The sequence below is a fragment of the Bubalus kerabau genome, chromosome 2 (assembly GCF_029407905.1).
Source record: "Bubalus kerabau isolate K-KA32 ecotype Philippines breed swamp buffalo chromosome 2, PCC_UOA_SB_1v2, whole genome shotgun sequence".
In the NCBI taxonomy this organism is placed as follows: Eukaryota; Metazoa; Chordata; class Mammalia; order Artiodactyla; family Bovidae; genus Bubalus; species Bubalus kerabau.
The window spans coordinates 25,923,324-25,943,579 of NC_073625.1; the positions used below are offsets into that span (position 1 = coordinate 25,923,324).

Below are 20,256 nucleotides of genomic sequence, written 5' to 3' on the forward strand. Positions count from 1 at the left end.
TAAAGTATCGTGTTAACTTTTGAGGAGGTAAATATTTTTTACATAAACATTTCAAAAATATTTATTGAGAAAAACATGCATGTTCAGTTCAGTTCAGTCTCTCAGTCATGTCCGACTCTGCGACCCCATGAACCACAGCATTCCAGGCCTCCCTGTCCATCACCAGCTCCCACAGTTTACCTAAAGTCATGTCCATTGAGTTGGTGATGCCATCCAACCATCTCATCCTCTGTTTTCCCCTTATCCTCCCACCCTCAATCTTTCCCAGTATCAGGGTCTTTTCAAATGAGTCAGCTCTTGGCATCAAGTAGCCAAAGTATTGGAGTTTCAGCTTCAACATCAGTCCTTCCAATGAACACCCAGGACTGATCTCCTTTAGGATGGACTGGTTGGATCTCCTTGCAGTCCAAGGGACTCTCAAGAGTCTTCTCCAACACCACAGTTCAAAGCACCAACTCTTCGGTGTTCAGCTTTCTTCACAGTCCAACTCTCACATCCATACATGACTACTGGAAAAACCATAGCTGTGACTAGATGGACCTTTGTGGACAAAGTAATGTCTCTGCTTTTTAATATGTTGTCTAGTTGGGTCATAACTTTCCTTCCAAGGAGTGTCTTTTAATTTCATGGCTCCAGTCACCATCTGCAGTGATTTTGGAGCCCCCAAAGATAAAGTCAGCCACTGTTTCCCCATCTATTTGCCATGAAGTGATGGGACCGAATGCCATGATCTTAGTTTTCTGATGTTGAGCTTTAAGCCAACTTTTTCACTCTCATCTTTCACTTTCATCAAGAGACTCTTTAGTTCTTCACTTTCTGCCATAAGGGTGGTGTCCTCTGCATATCTGAGGTTATTGATATTTCTCCCGGCAATCTGGATTCCAGCTTGTGCTTCTTCCAGCCCAGCGTTTCTCATGATGTACTCTGCATATAAGTTAAAGAAGCAGAGTGACAATATACAGCCTGGACGTACTCCTTTTCCTATCTGGAACCAGTCTGTTGTTCCATGTCCAGTTCTAACTGTTGCTTCCTGACCTGCATACAGGTCTCTCAAGAGGCAGGTCAGGTGGTCTGGTGTTACCATCTCTTTCAGAATTTTCCAGTTTATTGTGATCCACACAGTCAAAGGCTTTCGCATAGTCAATAAAGCAGAAACAGATGTTTATCTGGAACTCTCTTGCCTTTTCAATGATCCAGCGGATGTTGGCAATTTGATCTCTGGTTCCTCTGCCTTTTCTAAAACCAGCTTGAACATCTGGAAGTTCACGGTTCACGTACTGCTGAAGCCTGGCTTGGAGAATTTTGAGCATTACTTTGCTAGCATGTGAGATGAGTGCAGTTGTGCAGTAGTGTGAGCATTCTTTGGCATTGCCTTTCTTTGGGATTGGAATGAAAACTGGCCTTTTCCAGTCCTGTGGCCACTGCTGACTCTTCCAAATTTGCTGGCATATTGAGTGCAGCACTTTCACAGCATCATCTGTGGTTTTGGAGCCCCCAAAATTAAATAGCTCAACTGGAATTTGAAATAGCTCAACTGGAATTTCCATCACCTCCACTAGCTTTGTTCATAGTGATGCTTCCTAAGGCCCACTTGACTTCACATTCCAGGATTGCAATATTGCATATACAGATTACACATTAAAAATGAAGAAGCACTTTCTACTGGGAAGACATTTGTCAGCGACCTTGCCTGGGATATGCTGTACTTGCATTCTGCCCTTCTAAAATAGCACAGAAAGAGAAGGCACAAAATATCCTATTATGTTCTATATTAAATTTTCCACATACAGGAGGGGGCACATATATATATATATGTGTGTGTGTGTGTGTGTGTGTGTATATATACCAGTGGCTGATTGATGTCAGCGTGTGGCAGTGGCCAACACAGCATTGTAGACCAATTGTCCACCAGTAAAAAAAAAAAAAAAAAAAAAAAATTTCCCTGTACAAAGTCATTTTATCACACCAAAAGCTGATTTCTTTTTCCTCTGAAAGGTTTCCTGATTTACTTCGCTTATGGCATTAGACACAGCTTGGAGGGTAATCCAAGGGATGAAGAAGATGATGATGAAGATATGTATTCAGACAACATTAACGCAGCAACAGAAGAAAAATCTGCCATGCAAGATGGTGACCATCACCAAAGAAACCTGAGCTTACCTTTCATTTTCCATGAAAAAACGAGCGAATGCTAGTGCCTGCTGGGACAGAACTGGTCCACAGTCTTCACGTACATGGTCTGCGTGGAGGGATCCGTGCCGATGTCATCACCACACCAGGTTGTCATGGATTTGCTGCAGACACAGTTCACCCTAATTTACACTTACTCACGTGAACAGCACCTTCTCTGATGGCGACTCCATCTAGGGAAACCACTCTGAGCTCGCTCCTCCGTGATAAATATCCCCCAGATAGTGGGAATGTGGGCATGTGTGTGCATGTTTGTATATATTGTGGAATATCAATGTTAAAAGTTGTTGGTGTCTTACTCATATCGCATTGCATTTTTCCAGTGTTGTCATTGATCGGTAGCCTGTACTACACACACTAAAATGGAGGTGATCGCTGAATAGAAAAGTATCTTGAATGTGCCAGGTGTGGTTGGGGAAATAACTGTCGCTTTTCCTTATTGGACTTTATGTCAAGTTAGACATCCTAAAATTGCATTTACCCATCATTGTCTCTGTCATTAGTCTGGAGTAAGGGGAGGGGTAGGAAATTAGCCTTTTCTGTAACTTACAAATGTCGGCGGTGGGTTTAGCACAGAGTTTTCTTCTGTGAGGTATGACAGTTTGCTGAAAGTTTAGCCAATCGGAGTGCTTGTGTCTGCAGTACCCCACAGGGCAGGAGCGGCCTTCTGTGTCAGCAGGTGGCAGGCACCCCCTTGAATGGCTGTCTTCTTTGAGACAGTGGTCCTTAAATGTGAGGCCTTCACCTTGTGTGAATGATATCTTCCCCACTCCCCCATCCCGCCCCAGTCCAGTCGGGCTGGAGAGAGGTAGTGTGAGCTCCTAGGGACCCTTTGTGCTGGAAAGTGAAGGTGGTCCCCATGGGCAGGAAGCTCGTGTAAGTGGCAGAGAGGAGGATGCATTTGAAGATCAGAGTAGTTACGTGCTTGGCTAAGACCCCAAGCACTCCTGTTTTAAAAGTCACTTAAAATAAGCCAGTAGAACCTCCCAGGTCACGTAATTGGTGGAATGATTTATACCTTTTTCCATTAGTTAATAAATAATCACAGTTCACAATTTATTTAGGGTTTTTTTTCCTAAGCCAGTAGTAAATTCTATCTTTACTACATGCAAAAAAGCGGGGGCGGGGTGGGGGGCAGGGGGGACGATGAAGGAATACAAGAAAATTCCCCTGTTCTGATTTTAAAGTGCCTGTTCAGTTATTATAGGGCATTTGGCCCAATTTGAGGGGTTTGGATTTAATTTGCTTCTGATGTTTCTTTTGGAAACACTTAGGGATATTTTTCTTCCTCTATCCCATAAATTGTTCAGCACTTTTAATTTCATTTATTTTTAAGTGACCACACTAAAACTAGTGATACAAATTCCAGTATTTGAGAAAAACCCATCAGTGGTTGAGGAATAGAATATTTTAGTTAAATACATGATTATTTAAAACGTCAAGCCAAAAACATTAACCTAATTGAATTAAAGCCATAGAAACACAATAACCTTTATACGAGTAATTTGTTTTTAAATGTATGATTCTCTAATTACTGTATTTCATTTTATAGGGTTATCTAATAAGTGGACTACTTATCTTCGTATGGTTCGCTTCTCATGAATTACTTTTCTCACAAATAATTACATGGTTCACGAGATGAGACTAGCACATTATCAAGCCCAGGTGACCAGCTTAATACAAAGGCAAGGAAAACACCGATTTTCTGACAGCTCTTCCAAAAGATCAGCCATTTTATTTTCATCATTAAAAAGCAAGTTTTGATTGTTTAGGAGTTTCTTGTGATGGAAAATCCAGTAAACAGGTAGGAAAGTCTGGGTGCCAGGGTTGTAGCATCTCGGATCTAGAATTCAGAACTAACATTCCACAATTTCCAGGGTGCACATAGTAAAATCTGAGGCCCAGTACTGCATGTTTTACTGGAGAGGAAGAGTTGGCTGTGCAAGAGGCAAAGTATTTCTGTAATCATTACTGTGGGCCTAATCCTAGATCTTTGCTGTTACTGCAGCATTCTGAGAAGCACTTTGATTCAGTAATCAGGCCCTTCACATGGGAATATGAAGAATTAATTTCATGTGTGAATATTAAACCTTTTACTGTAGCACAATCAAGAAATTTATTTAGAACATGACAGGCAGCTAAAACTATTATGCCCACTGTGTTCAATTAGGAGCAGAATTGAGTTAAAAATAATTTTTCCACCTTGAAACACTTTACAAACACAATTGTCTATGAAAGATGCTTTGTTCGTGACTATCCTTTTTTTCTGTGACAACTCAAATATCTGTTCATATGTATGTGTGAGTGTATATGTTAATATATACACATGTGTATATATGTGTGTTTGTGTGTTTCAAATGTTGGTGTTTAAGTCAGCTGGGTTTATGATGGGCTTTGGAAATGATCCTGTTGTCTAGATTTTAAAAACCCAACTGACAGAGAAAAAATGTTTTGTATTGATAGGTATGCTTATGCAAAATGTTTAGGTTTTAAACTATTTTGAAATATATGGCAATTTTTTATGTATAATATTTTCTATAGATAGATTCTTTCAGAAAGATATATTTATAATGTTTCTAATATGAAATCACTGAAGTCTAGTACATTAGGTGCTTTATGATCTGAAATGCGGTGGGGTGGGGGCATTAGGGAATTTCTGTTTACTTTTTTCTGCTATGCCTTTTCTGACATTTCTGTCTTGGTTTGCGCTTTTTTAGGAAAAGTCAGTACTACCAGGTCTTTTTCTGTCTTTCTGTTACTACATTTGAATTCACAACCTTTTGAACAAAATGTTTTTGCTTTCTTAGGATTGCAAAAATGTTCTGTGTAGATTTTTCTAGTAATCAGACACACTTATATAAACTTCTTTCCAGAAATTAAAAAAAATACATATGCATTCTCTTAATTGTGATTGAGTAAAAACAGCTTAAATTACTTTTCTTTTTTTGCACTAGGAAATCTGCTCTCTGAACATTTTCAGTGAGAAACTTCTTATAATAGCACTTTTATTTTATACTCTAATGATTTGTGAATAACGATACAAAGGCCATACAGACCCTACATTTAACAAGGTAGTTATGCAACTCCAAATTTTGAAACTATTTAAACTACTTATATTAGAACTTTTGATATATACTGAAATACAGATTATTGCTTAACTAATGTAATTTTCCCCACAGACAAATATTTAGAAAAGTAAGACCAAAACATCATTTGAGATATATACATTAATGAAAAACTAATGTTGTATCTATAAAACCTTCTGTTGTCAGCCACACTCGATAGAAAATATGTTTCAGAATTATCTGTTTCCTTTAAAAGACAAGACCCTAATCTTCTTTTAATTTTTCTAAATACAGGATTTTTTAAACTTTAAAATTTCAAATAATAAATTTCAAATATTTTTAAGTCCTGAGTATGTTACAATCTTTTGAATTAGAAATTATATTCACCAAATTATTTTCTAAATGTATTTAACTGTTTAACAGGGAGAATAAGGTGTATGTAACTGTTTAGCAGGGAGAATAAGGAAGAGTAATTGCGCACCAATGCTGATAATGCTGGAGGGACTAGATTAGTCTGAGCTCTGTTTCCTCTTAGATCAGCATATTCTGAGATTATAAACCTCAGACGCAATTGTGCCAAGATTCCAACTCTTCCTTCTCTGTGATGTTGCCCATGATGTTCTGTGCCTGGGTATCTGCTGATATGCTTCATGTGACAGTAGAATTCAAACCAAAAATATGAATACAATGTCCCACCTGATTTTAAAGGATTGGGTTTAGAGTGTGCATCAGGAAATAGTAATATACACGTGCTTTGTGTGAATGTCTTGTGGGGGTGTTATTAGCTTTTTGGGGCTTGTTTTTGATTTTTGACTAGTGCCAAAGTAGTGCCTTCTCTCTACATTTTCTACCTAACATTTTGTAGCTTGTTCTAAACTATCAAGGGAAGAAGTACCAAAGTTCACGTAGGAACTAATGCCAGCACAGATCATTGATTTTCAGACACATAGATGTGTGAAAATAACATTGTTTGACTTAATTGTTTAGCCGAGTTTCTTTTTTTATCTCCTTGTATAATTATATTTAAACAGTTTTTAATGGCTTTCTGGTTTATGAATTTTGAAAGGCCAGATCTACTGTTGTTGTGGTTGTTGGTTTAGGGGTTGGTTTTTGTAACATTCGTTATTGTTTTTATGTACACAGTTTAGTCTTGTTCATTTCAAATGCATTTTGTTACGGCTCAACCCAGTCAGCAACCCTGGGAGCAGCACTGTTTCAGCTTTTATGCCCCTTAGCTGAAGCCACTGCCGCTATCTCTGGCGACCCCTGGCAGCAGCTCCATGGGGATCATAGCCAGGACCGTGGGTCAGGCAGGCTGACCCACGGTGTGAGTGTCTATAGCTGCCTTTGTTGGGGAGTCTTGGATGACAGGGTAGGATATGAAGTGAAAAACTAAGGTAGTTTGGGGTCCTTCGTTACAGCTACAAACATCCCATGAGTACAAGGTAAAGGACAAGGACCAAGGACCCTCTCCGACTCACGGGAAGGATGGCTGCTCCCTGGAACTGCACCATAGGCCCTGGCCCCTGCACTTTCTGCGCCAGCACCAACATCCTTGCAGGGGGAAGCACACGGGCCACGGCTCTGTTGTTAAGAACCTTGTATTGCCCCCGTGGCAGGTTTCTCTGGCCCGTGCCTGGTTAACAGGCTCTGCTTCATCTTTGGTATCCATTGGTTTCATTGTTTTCTTCTGTTATCATTGTACTTAATAGAAACCGTTGATAGGGCCTAAAACTCTACCAAAATTCTACGTCTGTAAAAACCAAAAGATACTTTGGTCTTACTCAAATACAGAGATTTTTTGTGTGTGTGTACGATTGTAGATAATTTTAAATTTACATGTTTTTGATGATAATCAGTGTTCCTTTTTGCTTATAACGTTGGATTATTTTTTAGAATTTGTAATAAATAAAAACTGCTGCTGCTTTACCACTGTAATATGTGCTTTCTAACCATGTATTTTTAAAATAAATTTTAATATGACTTATAGTGTTGTATGCATATGTATCATACCTACCAAAAGCTTACATTTCACACTTACCAAATTTAAACTGCTTTTTTATTTAGGCCAGTTTAGAGCTCAGAAATATAGTACAATCTAAATGGAAACAATTATGTTGTTAAGAATACTCACGGGGCAGCCTACTACTGTACAACTTCCAAGTCGTATAAGAGACGTCCTTCACTGTACTCAGTCTTCATGACACATTCCCAACACTAGTTGCTCCTGAAGCATGCCACCCCAGGACCACACATCTGAGGTCCTACCAATTCAACTGCCATTTATTTATTGGACCAGTCTCTTTGACATTGCTTTTGTCTGCAAGAAGCTCCTTGTTATGCTCCTGACCAAATCATAGCTTTCAGTAACTGGTGATCAGTTATCTATAACTAACAGAAATTTTGTACTGTATAGTGAATAAATATTTATCAACTTCAGCCCTCTTTACCCTTTGATGGGGAGGGAGGAGTCAGTTTTCTGAAATAGTTTCAAGTTAGTTAAAATTGCAAATCTTCTAAATTATCTTCTTTAATTTTGAAATGCCATTGTATATAGACTTTTAATTCCTGTTGGGTTCTTTTTTTTTTTTTTTCCATAAATGGAAGGGGACACCCACCATGTTGAATTAAACTTGAGTATGAATTTAGCCTGCCTTGAAAACCAAGCTAAAACAGCAACATATTTTCCAAATGGAAGTCTAAAATCTAATTTATCTATTATTTATTGTTGGCTTGATTAGCATTGGGAAATAGGTTTTGAGGCCCCCCCCTCCCTGTGCTGGCACTGTGGAATCATGTGAAGGGAGGGTCAGCAAGATTGGCGTCTTCTGAGGTCCAGACCCTCAGCTTGTAGATGGCCGTCTTCTCCCTGAATCTTCACGTGATCTTCCCTCTGTGTGTGTGTCTATGTCCAAGTTTCCGCTTCTTATAAATAAGAATTCCAAAATTATTGTCCTAATACCACCATTAAACAATTATAAAATATAATGGGAACATAAAAATAGACTTGAACAAATGGAATGGTATATAACATTATGATACATTCTGGAATAGGATGATTTAATATTGTAAATTTGAGCATTCTTCTCCCAAATAAAATCTCTATGCCGTCATAGTCACAACACAAAGTTTTTATGGAAGTTGACAAGGTGATTTCAAACTCCATCTGGAAGAGAAAATGTATAATCATAGTTAACATGAAATCAATGATGGGGACATCCCTTGCCCAAACAAATAACAAAATATACTATAAATCCATCAGGAAGCTGCCACAAGCTTCTTATCCTCATCCATCAGAGGGCAGACAGAATGAAAACCACAATCACAGAAAACTAACCAAACTGATCACATGGGCCACAGCCTTGTCTAACTCAATGAAACTATGAGCCATGCCGTGTAGGACCACCCAAGACAGGTCATGGTGGAGAATTCTAACAAAATGTGGTCCACTGGAGAAGGGAATGGCAAACCACTTCAGTATTCTTGCCTTGAGAACCCCATGAACAGTAGGAAAAGCCAAAAAGATAGGACACTGAGAGATGAACTCCCCAGGTCGGTAGGTGCCCAATATGCTACTGGAGACGAGTGGAGAAATAACTCCAGAAAGAATAAAGAGATGGAGCCAAAGCAAAAACAGTGCCCAGTTTGTGGATGTGACTGTTGATGGAAGTAAAGTCCAATGCTGTAAAGAACAATATTGCATTGGAACCGTGAATGTTAGGTCTGTGAATCAAGGTAAATTGGACCTGGTCAAAAAGGAGATGGCAAGATTGAACACTGACATTTTAAAATGGACTGGAATGGGTGAATTTAACTCAGATGACCATTATATCTACTATTGTGGACAAGAATCCCTTAGAAGAAATGGAGTAGCCCTCATAGTCAGCAAAAGAGTTCAAAATGCAGTACTTGGGTGCAATCTCAAAAATGATATAATGATCTCTGTTCATTTCCAAGGCAATCATTCAATATCACAGTAATCCAGGTCTATGCCCCAACTGCTAATGCCAAAGAAGCTCAAGTTGAATGGTTCTATGAGGACCTATAAAACCTAGAACTAACACCAAAAAAAAGATGTCCTTTTCATCATAGGGGATTGGAATACAAAAGTAAGAAGTCAAGAGATATCTGGAATAACAGGCAAGTTTAGCCTTGGAGTACAGAATGAAGCAGGGCAAAGGCTAACAGAGTTTTGCCAAGAGAATGCACTGGTTATAGCAAACACCCTCTTCCAACAACACAAGAGACAAAGTTACATGTGGACATCACCAGATGGCTAACACTGAAATCAGATTGATTATATTCTTTGTAGCCAAAGATGGAGAAGTTCTATACAGTCAACAAAAACAAGACCAGGAGCTGACTGTGGCTCAGATCATGAACTCCTTATTGCCAAATTTAGACTTAAACTGAAGAAAGTAGGGAAAACCACTAGACCATTCAGATATGGTCTGAATCAAATCCCTTATGATTATACAGTGGAAGTGACAAATAGATTCAAGAGATTAGATCTGTTAGAGTGCCTGAAGAACTATGGACAGAGGTTTGTGACATTGTACAGGAGGCAGTGATCAAAACCATCCCCAAGAAAAAGAAATGCAAAATGGCAAAATGGAAAGGCAAAATGGTTGTCTGAGGAGGCCTTACAAATAGTTGAGAAAGAAGAGAAGTGAAGGGCAGAGAAGAAGAGGAAAGATATACCCATCTGAATGCAGAGTTCCAAAGACTAGCAAGGAGAAATAAGAAAGCCTTCCTCAGTGATCAATGCAAAGAAATAGAGGGAAATGATAGAATGGGAAAAACTAGAGATCTCTTCAAGAAAATTAGAGATACCAAGGGAACATTTCATGCAAAGATGTGCACAATAAAGGACAGAAATGGTATGGACCTAAGAGAAGCAGAAGATACGTTGTCAGGAAGTTTGGAAAACTCAGCAGTGGCCACAGACTGGAAATGGTCAGTTTTCATTCCAATTCCAAGGAAAGGCAATGCTAAATAATGTTCAAACTACCACACAGTTGCACTCATTTCCCATGCTAGCAAAGTAATGCTGAAAATTCACCAAGCTAGTCTTCAATAGTACATGAACCAAACTGAGAACTTCCAGATGTTCAAGCTGGATTTAGAAAAGGCAGAGGAACCAGAGATCAAATTGTCAACATCCATTGGATCATAGAAAAAGCAAGAGAATTCCAGAAAAAGCATCTACTTCTGCTTCATCGACTACACCAAAGCCTTTGCCTGTGTGGATCACAACAGACCAACAGACCGTGTTTTCCCGTTTTTTCATGGAATGGGTTGCAATTCTGTCTATCTGTTGCCTCCCCATCACCTTAGCTGTCTGCTATCAAGCCTATCAGGGAAGTCACAAAGTTCTCACCTCCAATTTTCTGAGCTTGAGAGGGGAGACTTTGGGGGCAGGCCAGCCCTGTTGAAAAGCTTTCACAGGTAGTGATTTCAACAGTGCTTTGTAAGTAACAGGTAGAGTGCAGGTTCAAGTTTGACTTTGGGCTGCCTTGTCTATAAAATGGGGCTGATACTAACCACACAGCGTCCCTGGTTGGGTGGTTGTTGATATGAGCAACAAGAAATGTGTGGTGAGGTTTCTATGCTCTGTGTGGAGCATGGTGTGCTCCTAATAAATATGATTTTCCAGAAATTGATGGTAGAGTACAAAATTCAATAAGACATATTTCCTGCCCTTGAACTCAGGAAAAAGCAGGTGAAAGAGGTGAAGCCGGATTCACAGCTCAATTGTGCATTTTGTCTTGGCTGCTATGATATCACAAAGGATTCACACTGGGGAAGTGCTTGGCCCAGCCAGGAGGAGGTAGGGTCTGAGCCGAGCCTTGTAGGATGAGTGGTGAGAGGGCTGGCAGGTGGTGGAACAAGGTAGGGGACTTTGGGGGGCCAAAGGGGCAGCAGAAGCCTTGGTGCCCCCCTCCCACCCTACTGGCTGGCCCGAGGGTGCTGGGAGCATGCTCTTTGCATGGCAAGCAGGCCAGGGAGCAGTGGGTGCCGAGAGAGAGAGCTGGAGAGGCCTGACCGGGCATGAGAGGTCTGGAGAGCCTTTGGAGGGGGTTAGTTGGGTTAGTGTGTGTGTGTGTGTGTGTGTGTGTGTGTTTAGAATTGTATTTGGAGATCAGTCTAATAGCTGGAGGAAGTATGGACTGAGGGGCAAGACAGAGAGGCAGGGAGACCAGATAGGAGGCTGTGGCCACTTTCTGGTGACACATGCTAACGCTGTGAGCTGGGGCAGAGAAGGAGGGATGATGGCCAAGAAGGGCAGCCTTGATGCAGTCAGTAGGGCGATGAAGCAGGCCTGGAAGGGCGTGGAGTGAGGGAAGGAGGTGGAGCCGGAACCCCAGGCTCCAGCCCAGAGTGATGAGCCAGTGGTCAACTTCTCAGAGTCCCGCGGGAGGCCCTGGTGCTGTTACTTGGATCTCTTTTCTGGCGCAGTTCCTCCTGAACACCGAGTTGAGTCTTCTGTAGGGCAGTGGGGCTTCTGCTGCGTAAGAGAGGAAGGAGAAGTTTCTCCAAACCCTCCAGCAGAACCCCAGGGAAGCAGCTGGCCTGCCTTGGGACCCTCTGAAGGCAGAGCAGCCTCCCCACTGGGAGCCCCAGGGGGCTGCCAGGTCTCAGCTGCAAGGGAGGCTCGCGTCCAGCAGGTACAGGGCTGGGTGCGGAGTTGGGACTTCCGAGGGCGATGGTCTTGTTGGTGAGCGCACGGAAGAGACCTGCTGGGAATGAAGAAATATATGCAGGGGGCATTTTTTACAGAGCATCACGGCCATACCGAGCTGGTGGGAGAGCGCTGGTGACATCTGGACAATTCTGGTTAGATGAGACACCGCAGGATTACGCCGAGCCTTCTCGAAGTTGGTAAACTTGGTAAAACGCGCGGGGACCTCGAACTGGCCGAGTGACTGTTGTAATTGACATTTCGCTCTCAGCCTCGGGAAAAAGCGCGGCGCTTCACGGCTCCACCAGGGGGCAGAAGAGGTCACATTACACAGATAGAGAATTTTAAAAAAAAATCCCCAAACTTTCCCCTAAAATTTGTGTTCTTCCTCCTGAAACCGAATCCTCCAGCTGCGGCGTCCCAGGCGCCCGCCCCTCGCCCGCCCGTCTCCTGGCGTCCCTGCCCTCAACCTACGCTGTCCGCGCGCCTCTAACCCGCAGTCCCCAGCGCCTCCGCCGCGACCCCTCGCCCTGAAGATGAAGATTTGGTTGCTGCTGGGTCTTCTGCTGATGCATGAAGCCCTGGAGGATGGTGAGTGGCTCTGGGTGGGCGGCATCCCGGCTTATGCTCTGACTTTTCCCCGGGTCCCCTATCCCCCGTCGTCCTGCAGGTCTTCCTCCCGGCTCAGGAGTCACTTCCTGCCCCGTGCACCTGCCCCCCTCCTAGGAGGATCCCCTTACCTCCCTCTGCTCTCTCCCCTCGGAGCCCCTGGAACAGTGGCAGCTGGCCCGACCCCTTAGAATCCCAGCCAGAACGGCTCCAGCGCTGCTGAAAAGCCCCGGGCAGCGGGCAAACCGAATATCCCCGGGCAGCGCCTGGTCCAGCCCCCAGTGTCAACGTGTCGGTCTGGGAGGTGGCGCAGGGCGGCTGATCGCTTCCAGCGCGCGCGCGCGCGCGCGCAGCGTTCGCCCCGGGGTTTTTTGCTGGTGAGGCGGGGTACCACCCAAGCTGAGCCTTTTGCAAAAATCGAAGGGTCTTCCTCCCCCATCTTCAGCCCTAGATGTGTTTTCTATACCAACAGGAGCTTAAATCCTCCAAGATATGCCTAAGTTTTACAACATATTTCTGGGTATCAAACCTTTTCCCAAACTTCTCAAAAACCCACAACTGTTATGCTTTTGATCTGATTGGAGGGGAGGGGATGAAGCAAATGGGTTTTGGACAATATGGGGGCCCTTGTGCCACTGCACTTTTTTGAATGTGTGCCTGTTCTGAGCCCACCCTGTTGTGTAGACCCACAACTACAGGGCCAGACTGTGTGTGCATTATTGGGAAAGATTGACGGCAAGAGGAGAGGGCAGGATAGAGAATGAGATGGTTGGATGGCATCACCGACTTGATGGACATGAGTCTGAGCAAGCTCCAGGAGTTGGTGATGGACAGGGAAGCCTGCTGTGCTGCGGTCCTTGGGGTCGCAGAGTCAGACAGGCCTGAGGCATTGAACAGACTGAACTGATTGTTCTGTTTCTCCATCTGTTATCTATGGTTCTGTTGGCATTTAATTGTTTTGGGAGGTCTGTTGTTTTTTCATTGGAGTTCATTGCATCTGGTACATCCTGGTATCCTGAAATTTCCCTTGGAATTCTGCTCTGCAGTCACTATTTTTGCTAGTTTGGGTTGAAAAGCCGCTTTTACGGTTATGCAACCTTCGGCTGGAGCCAGCTCACCCTAGCTCACATTTTATCCACTACTTAGTCCAGACCAATTCCTTTCTTTCCCCGTGACAGTAGAAACATTTGCCAGAAAATACCACACTTTGGTTTGCAAAGTCTAAAATGGTTGTGGACTTAAAGTTGAATGTGAAGCTCCTTAAGCCTAGAGCCTGGCTGGATAAAGAGTAGGCAGAGCTTTTCTTCGGGGGGGGGGGCAGGGGTGGGGGAGCAAGTCCTCTTTGCCTACAGATCAGTTGGCTTGAGTAAAATGTAATATTAAATTGCTCCTGCCAGGTCCTTGCCTGTGATCCCTGAAGCGATGGGAATGCAGTATTTGGTATCACTTTTTGAATAGGGCAAGAGATGGTCAGACAAAATAATTTCAAATGGCCCATTTATTGGGTTACAAGTTCACCCAAAATGCCTGCTGCAGAGGCTCAGGAGGCTGGGTCAGCCACCGGTTCCTGAATCTGTCCTGGCTAGGGTGTGCCCAGACCATGATTACAAATAGCTGCTTAAATCTGTTAGCACCCATTTAAGTCAAATGTAACTCATACAAACAATATAGATTTATGAGACAATCAAAAAAAAATGGCACACAGACTGAATATTTTATAGGAAATAATTGATAGATTTTAGGTGTGATGAGAGCATGGTGGCTTTGCTTTTAAAAATATAGTATAAACTACTTATGAATAAAATGTTGAACACATTATTTTTAGGGAGTCCAGGGAAAGATTTATTTTTAGATTTGTAATATGAAGGCATATATGTATACAAAGAGGAAATGTAAAATAGTTTATAATCTGATGATTTCACTTCTGTTTAGTGTCTTTGTTTTCCATCTTCCTGCATGAGAACTGAATGAATTTCACCTGTTTCTAGACTGGAGCATTTAGCTATCCCTGTTTTAAAGTACTAGTATTTGTCACACCATAGAAATGTCATTAGTTTTGGCTCAAGGAAAAACTGACCAAATTCCTGAAAATATGGACCATGAAAAATATTAATGTGCCATTTCACTTCTTGAAAATAAAATACAAGTCAGTAAATATTTCAACATAGTGATTTCTATGTTAATGAGTAATTTTTGTTAATCATAAAAATCTGGAAAGCATAGAGATACACAGAAGAGAAAAATGTATCATTTCTTTTTTTTTTTTGGCTTTTCCGCCCTATTTTAATGCATATGTACATTGTTGTTTTTTAGTCACTAAGTCGTGTCTGACTTTTGTGACCCCATGGACTGTAGCGCACCAGGCTCCTCTGTCCATGGGATTTCCCAGGCAAGAATACTGGAGTGGGTTGCCATTCCTTCCTCCAGGGGATCTTCCTGACCCAGGGGTCGAACCCAGGTCTCCTGCAATGGTCCTTTAATTTTGAACACATAATTAGAAAAGTGAGTCTGCTTCTGTAAAGTATGTAAGTTTCTCTAAACCTTTATGTTGTCTCAAGTTTGAGTTATCGTGAGGCTGGATGGGACCAGGGAAAGGTCCCTGAGAGTAGCCTCGGCGGGCAGTCCTTCTGGTGCCAGCCTCCGATTGACGGGTCGGGGTATGGTGCATTACTGGGTCAACCCAAAGTACAAGCTGCAGGCACGGGCCCTAGACTCAGCTTCTCCCACCGCCTTTCGATCTGGTTCATCACTTCTAGGAGAGGCTTCCAATAGTAAAAGGATTCCCTGTAAGCGTTTAGTGGGTGTACATCTGCTCTAACCCAGCTAGGTTGGCCTGGCCTAATTCTAAAATGCTTTAGGGACTTCCCTGGTGGTCCAATGCTTGCGACTCCCCTTCCATTGCAGGGGGTGAGGGTTCTATCCATGATCAGAGAGCCAAGATCCCACATGCCTCGGGCCAAAAGAATAGCCAAAGCATAAAACAGCAGCAATATTGTAACTAATTCAATAGACTTTAAAAAATAATGAGAAACTTTTTAAACACTTTAAATTTTTAGAAGTAATATTATTTCTTCTCATGAAGACTAGGAGCTGGAAGGGTGTGTCACTTTTGTAACATCGAAAGTGAGGCATGAAACAGTTAGATAACAGCCCAAGATTTTACTGAGAGCCAGATGTGGCTCACCACACCCGATCTTCAGTATTTGTATGGAATACATGTCATAGTGTTTGTTGATATGGTGCTGCTATTTTTACATTAAAGAGTACAAGATCACAGGTACTTAGCAACTTTTGATACTGCATATTTTATCCAATGTTGGGAACAAATAATGAAGTATAAATATTATTAAAAATATGCAGTTTGTCAATCTCATGCCAGACCCTCGATTGATTCTAATTAGATCTTCAGTCTAACGTGGGTTTATTTTTGGTCCTGTGAAGGTTCTCTTTCTGAGAAAACTAAAGAGATTCTTTATAATGTGAGGGCAGTACAGCCAGATCTCTAAGAAAGTTAGGGGGCCAACACTGACAATGATTACCTAACCAGGACTCTATCACTTTTGTGACTCAGTTTATTCCTTGGGAAAAGAGTAAAATCTAGTTCAAAAAGCCTTACAATGAAAAAAGAATCATAAAAATTCTCATTGTTTTTGAGTGCAAATAATGAATGTTTTGAAGCATGTAGGATCTTAGCCTACATGTTTAACATCCAAAGTCATCTCTGATCCTTAGAGATAAAAAAGAGATAAGTTTAATTTTCTTTATCATGATTCTAAGTGAATGGACATTCCTCATACTTTGTACACCCTTCTTTTAAAAAAAAAACAAAAACCTTTTTATTTTGTATTAAAGTATAGTCAATTAAGAATGTTGTGATAGTTTCAGGTGGACAGCAAAGGGACTCAGCCATACATATCCATGTATCCATTCTCCCAAACTCCCCTCCCAGCCCGGTTGCCATATAACATTGAACAGCGTTCCCTGTGCTATGCAGTAGGACCTTGTTGGTTATCCATTTTAAATACAGCAGTGTGTTGTACACCTTTCTATTAAAATCATTCTTTTGGGTGTTTATTTAGATCTGTTTTTCTGATGTGATAAACTCGTTGAGGTCAGGGAAAAGAAAGAGAGAAGTTTGGGGGCCATGCAGTGCGCCGGCCAGAGCAGCAGGAGGAGCTCGGGGATGGATGGCTGTCCCTGGGCAAGGCTGTGAAGCCTTTACCTAGTGGGGCTCATTGTCTAATGGGGTGGACGGGTAATGAAGAAAAGGTAACATTTCAGGAGCCGACAGTGGATGTTAAGAATCAGCGATCAGGGTGTTTTAGCTTCCTAGACTTGCTGTACCAGAGCACAAACTAAGATACTCCAAGTTCATTCTCACCCAATTTTAGGGGCTGGAAGTCTGAAATCAGGGTGCCAGCAGGGCCATGCTACCCCGGAGACCCTGGGTCAAAGCCTCCTTTGCCTCTGCTGAGCTTTGGCTGCGGCCGGTGATCCTTAGCGTTCCTTGGCTTGCAGCCACGTCACCCTAACCTCTGCTTCTGTTGTCACCTGGCCATCCTGTCCCTTGGCGTGTCTTCGTCTGGCATTGTCCTCTGTGTGTGGGTCTCTTCTTCTAAGAACACTGATATTTTGGATTAGATTTTTGGCCCTAATGACCTCATCTTAATTGATGATGTCTGCAAAGATCCTACTGCCTAATAAGGTCACATTCACTGGTACTGGGGGTTAGGACTTCAATTTTATCTTTCTGGGGACACAGTTCACCCTGTAAGATGAGGGAAGAGGATGCGCAGGGATGAGGAGGGCAGTGTGGGTAGGAGGGTCAGAGGCCAGCTGAGAGGGCGGAAGCAGGGGCTGCATGTCTGAAAGAGCCCTGAAGCCAAGGGAGTGGGTGTCCTGGTGGCTCGTGTGGCTGAAGGACTTGAGGTGTAAACCGCCTTGTAGGGCTTTATTCTAAATTAGATGCAAGTCACTGGAGGGTCTCCAGTGGAGGATTTATGGTCTAATTTATATTTCCAAAGGTTAGCATGCTTAGATAAAGTCAGGAACTTGCATAGGGGGCTGTTTTAATAGTCTAGGTGAAAGTGACTTGAAACAGGGTGCTTGCCATGGATGCAGGGAGGAGAGCCTGGGTTTGGGGTCTATCCTGAGGGCAAAGCCCAGAGGATTCACTGCTGGACTGGAAGTGGCTTTGGACAGAATGAAGAGAATCGTGTGTGACTCAGAGTTTTACGTCCTGAACCATTGGGTGAGTAGAGCTGCCATTTACCGATAAAGGCACACTAGGGGAGAAACTGATTTGAAACGGCATCTGGAGTTCAGTGCAGACACGTCCAGCTTGAGACACCTGCTACCTTCCGAGTGGCAGTGTGGAGTAAGCGATGGAATATTCAGATCTGGATTTAGAGGTGAAGTGAGGACAGGAACAAGGGAGCTCTCAGCATAGGAATGCTTATAGTGCCAAGGGGACCTGGTGAGGCTGCTTAGAGATGGAGTGTCATTAGAGATGGGGAGGAGTTGTGAGGGTTCAGCCCTTTAGACTCAGATCAGGCTGAAAAGGAAGATGAGTGAGTCTGCCAGACAGAGAAGCAAGACAGCGCCATGTCCTGGGAGCCCAGCAAATAAAGTATTCAAGAGAGAGTGCTCATTTTGCATTACATATAAATATAGGATCATTATGTTGTATACTGCAAACTAATGAGGCTTCCCTGGTGACTCAGTTGGTAAAGAATCCACCTGCAGTGCAGGAGACCTGGGTTTGATATCTTGGTCAGGAAGATCCCCTGGAGAACAGAATGGCAATCCACTCCAGTATTCTTGCCTGGGAAATCCCATGGACAGAGGAATCTGGAGGGCTACAGTTCATGGTGTCACAAGTCAGACACAACTTAGTGACTAAACCACCACCTCAAACTAATATCTCAATTGAGCTGTCAATTACATCTCATTTTTAAAGGTGTGATAAACTGTGTTCTAATGGATGCTCTGAAGAAAACATGTTTTGAGCTAAGGTTTTTTTAATCCTGAAACAGAAGTATCTAATTCTTAGAAGTTGCTTTTTTAAGAAAGAGGTACTTTAAGCAATGATCCGGAGGGTATTTTGGATTGGGATTCCAGACAGAGTAAGAAAAAGAGGCTCTCACGGTTCTACATTTTCATCTCCCTACTGTCATTGCCTTCTCAACTGCTCAGATTTGTTCTTGGAAAAGTATATGTGTGCCTATGGGGTATTTCATGGGGAATGGCAGAATGAAAGTGGGGTACTCAGTTGATACAGCTGGTTGGGGGAGCCCCTCCGCTACCCAGCAGATTTATCATGTGGAGGTTTGGGTAGAAGACTGCTCTTGGGTCAGATTTTCCAGCCCGTGGGGAGAGAGAAGTGAACAGTGACAGGTATTTCATGTGAATGGCTGTGTCTACACGAGTCCATGTCAGGGATTCTTCTAAAGAATTTATTTTCTCCTCTCATACAATCTGATCGAATTAGAGGTTAATAGTCAGGTCACCTTCACTGAATAAGCTTTGATGGCAATCAGTCCTCGGCAAATGCTGAAGAGCTATGGTCCTTTGTCCTGCGTCCCTCTGGCTGTGCAATGCTCATTCATTTTGGAGACTGTGTTGACCAGCGTCTCCTCACTCGGGGATTGAAATGTATGCCTTGGAAAAGCATCTCCAGCCCTTCCAGAAGGGTTGTGCCCTCATCCTGGGCATCGGGTTCTGTTTGACTTGGAACTCCTTGTCAAAGCCCAGGACCTAACAAACAAAGAAACCACTTAGCAGTGCTGTGCGTGCGATTCATGCAAATAAAGCAAAATGCTAATTTCAAGTGAACTGAAAGCCACAACACGAACCAGAGAAGACACGAGACCTGGTTTTTCACTGACTTCTTAGTAACCTGCGGTTAGCCACTTGGCGTTGGTGATCTCAATTTTTTCACCTGTAAGTTATGGAAAATAGTGAGCTTCTCTGCCTCCATCACAAGCTTATCATGGAGTTCACCTGAGAATTATAAGACAACCACAGAACAACAGGCAGCTGCTCACTGCAACTTACTTACTGTGAAGGCTGATGCTTTTCTAAGGCATACATTTCAATCCCCGAGTGAGCAGACGCTGATTAACACAGTCTCCAACACTAGTCTCTCAGCATTTTAAGCATTTAAAATTAAATTTAAACATTTAATGCCCCAAACAATCCCCGAGATAGTCGTTATTACCATATAATTCTCAATTTACAGGTGAGGAAACCAGGAGGGTTACTTCCTAATGTGACACAGTTGGAAAGTGAATAATGGCTTTAGGACCTGAAGTCCATAATGATATTTAATGGTTTTTAAAAACTTTTATCATTCATTACTCTATAAAATATACCGTGATCTCAAAAATAAAATGGTAATGAACTTTCACTTTTATGTATCTGTTACCGAACAGGGTTCTTGGTCTTCTCCAAGCAATAGAAATTGAGTAGAGGTCAGACAGAAAATTTAGGCAGGGCTTTATTGGGGCTCCTGCTGCAGCAGGGAAAGCGAGAACAAACAACGCTCCCTTGCTTACTGGTTCCCTGAGAAGGAGTGGGGGGTGGTGAGGGAAGGTGTTAAGCTTGCTTCTTACATGGGCTGAGGGTAGGAGTGTGTCAGGGGTTGGCCTGGGAGGTGACTGAGGTGTTTTGCCCACCCCTTAGGTGGTGTTTGGGCAGGGGCCATGCACA

The 20,256-nt window shown here is 42.7% G+C and overlaps 2 protein-coding genes across 8 annotated transcripts in view; both read left to right on the plus strand.

The window, feature by feature from the left end:
• The window catches only part of SLC7A2 (solute carrier family 7 member 2), a 72,391-nt gene extending 65,147 nt beyond the window's left edge, over positions 1-7,244 (plus strand). For 5 of the 7 annotated variants that reach the window (XM_055567277.1, XM_055567281.1, XM_055567279.1 and 2 more), the window contains one exon: positions 1,996-7,244. In XM_055567277.1, the coding sequence (XP_055423252.1) occupies positions 1,996-2,195 (200 nt within the window). In that variant the 3' untranslated portion in view covers positions 2,196-7,244. The remainder of the gene's footprint in view (positions 1-1,995) is intronic. The other 2 variants (XR_008710101.1, XM_055567282.1) reach the window with 2 other exon arrangements.
• A 4,741-nt stretch (positions 7,245-11,985) lies between these two features.
• Positions 11,986-20,256, plus strand: part of PDGFRL (platelet derived growth factor receptor like) — a 78,046-nt gene continuing 69,775 nt past the window's right edge. The window contains exon 1 of the mRNA XM_055567291.1: positions 11,986-12,528. Coding sequence (XP_055423266.1) covers positions 12,474-12,528 — 55 coding nt within the window. The 5' untranslated portion in view covers positions 11,986-12,473. The remainder of the gene's footprint in view (positions 12,529-20,256) is intronic.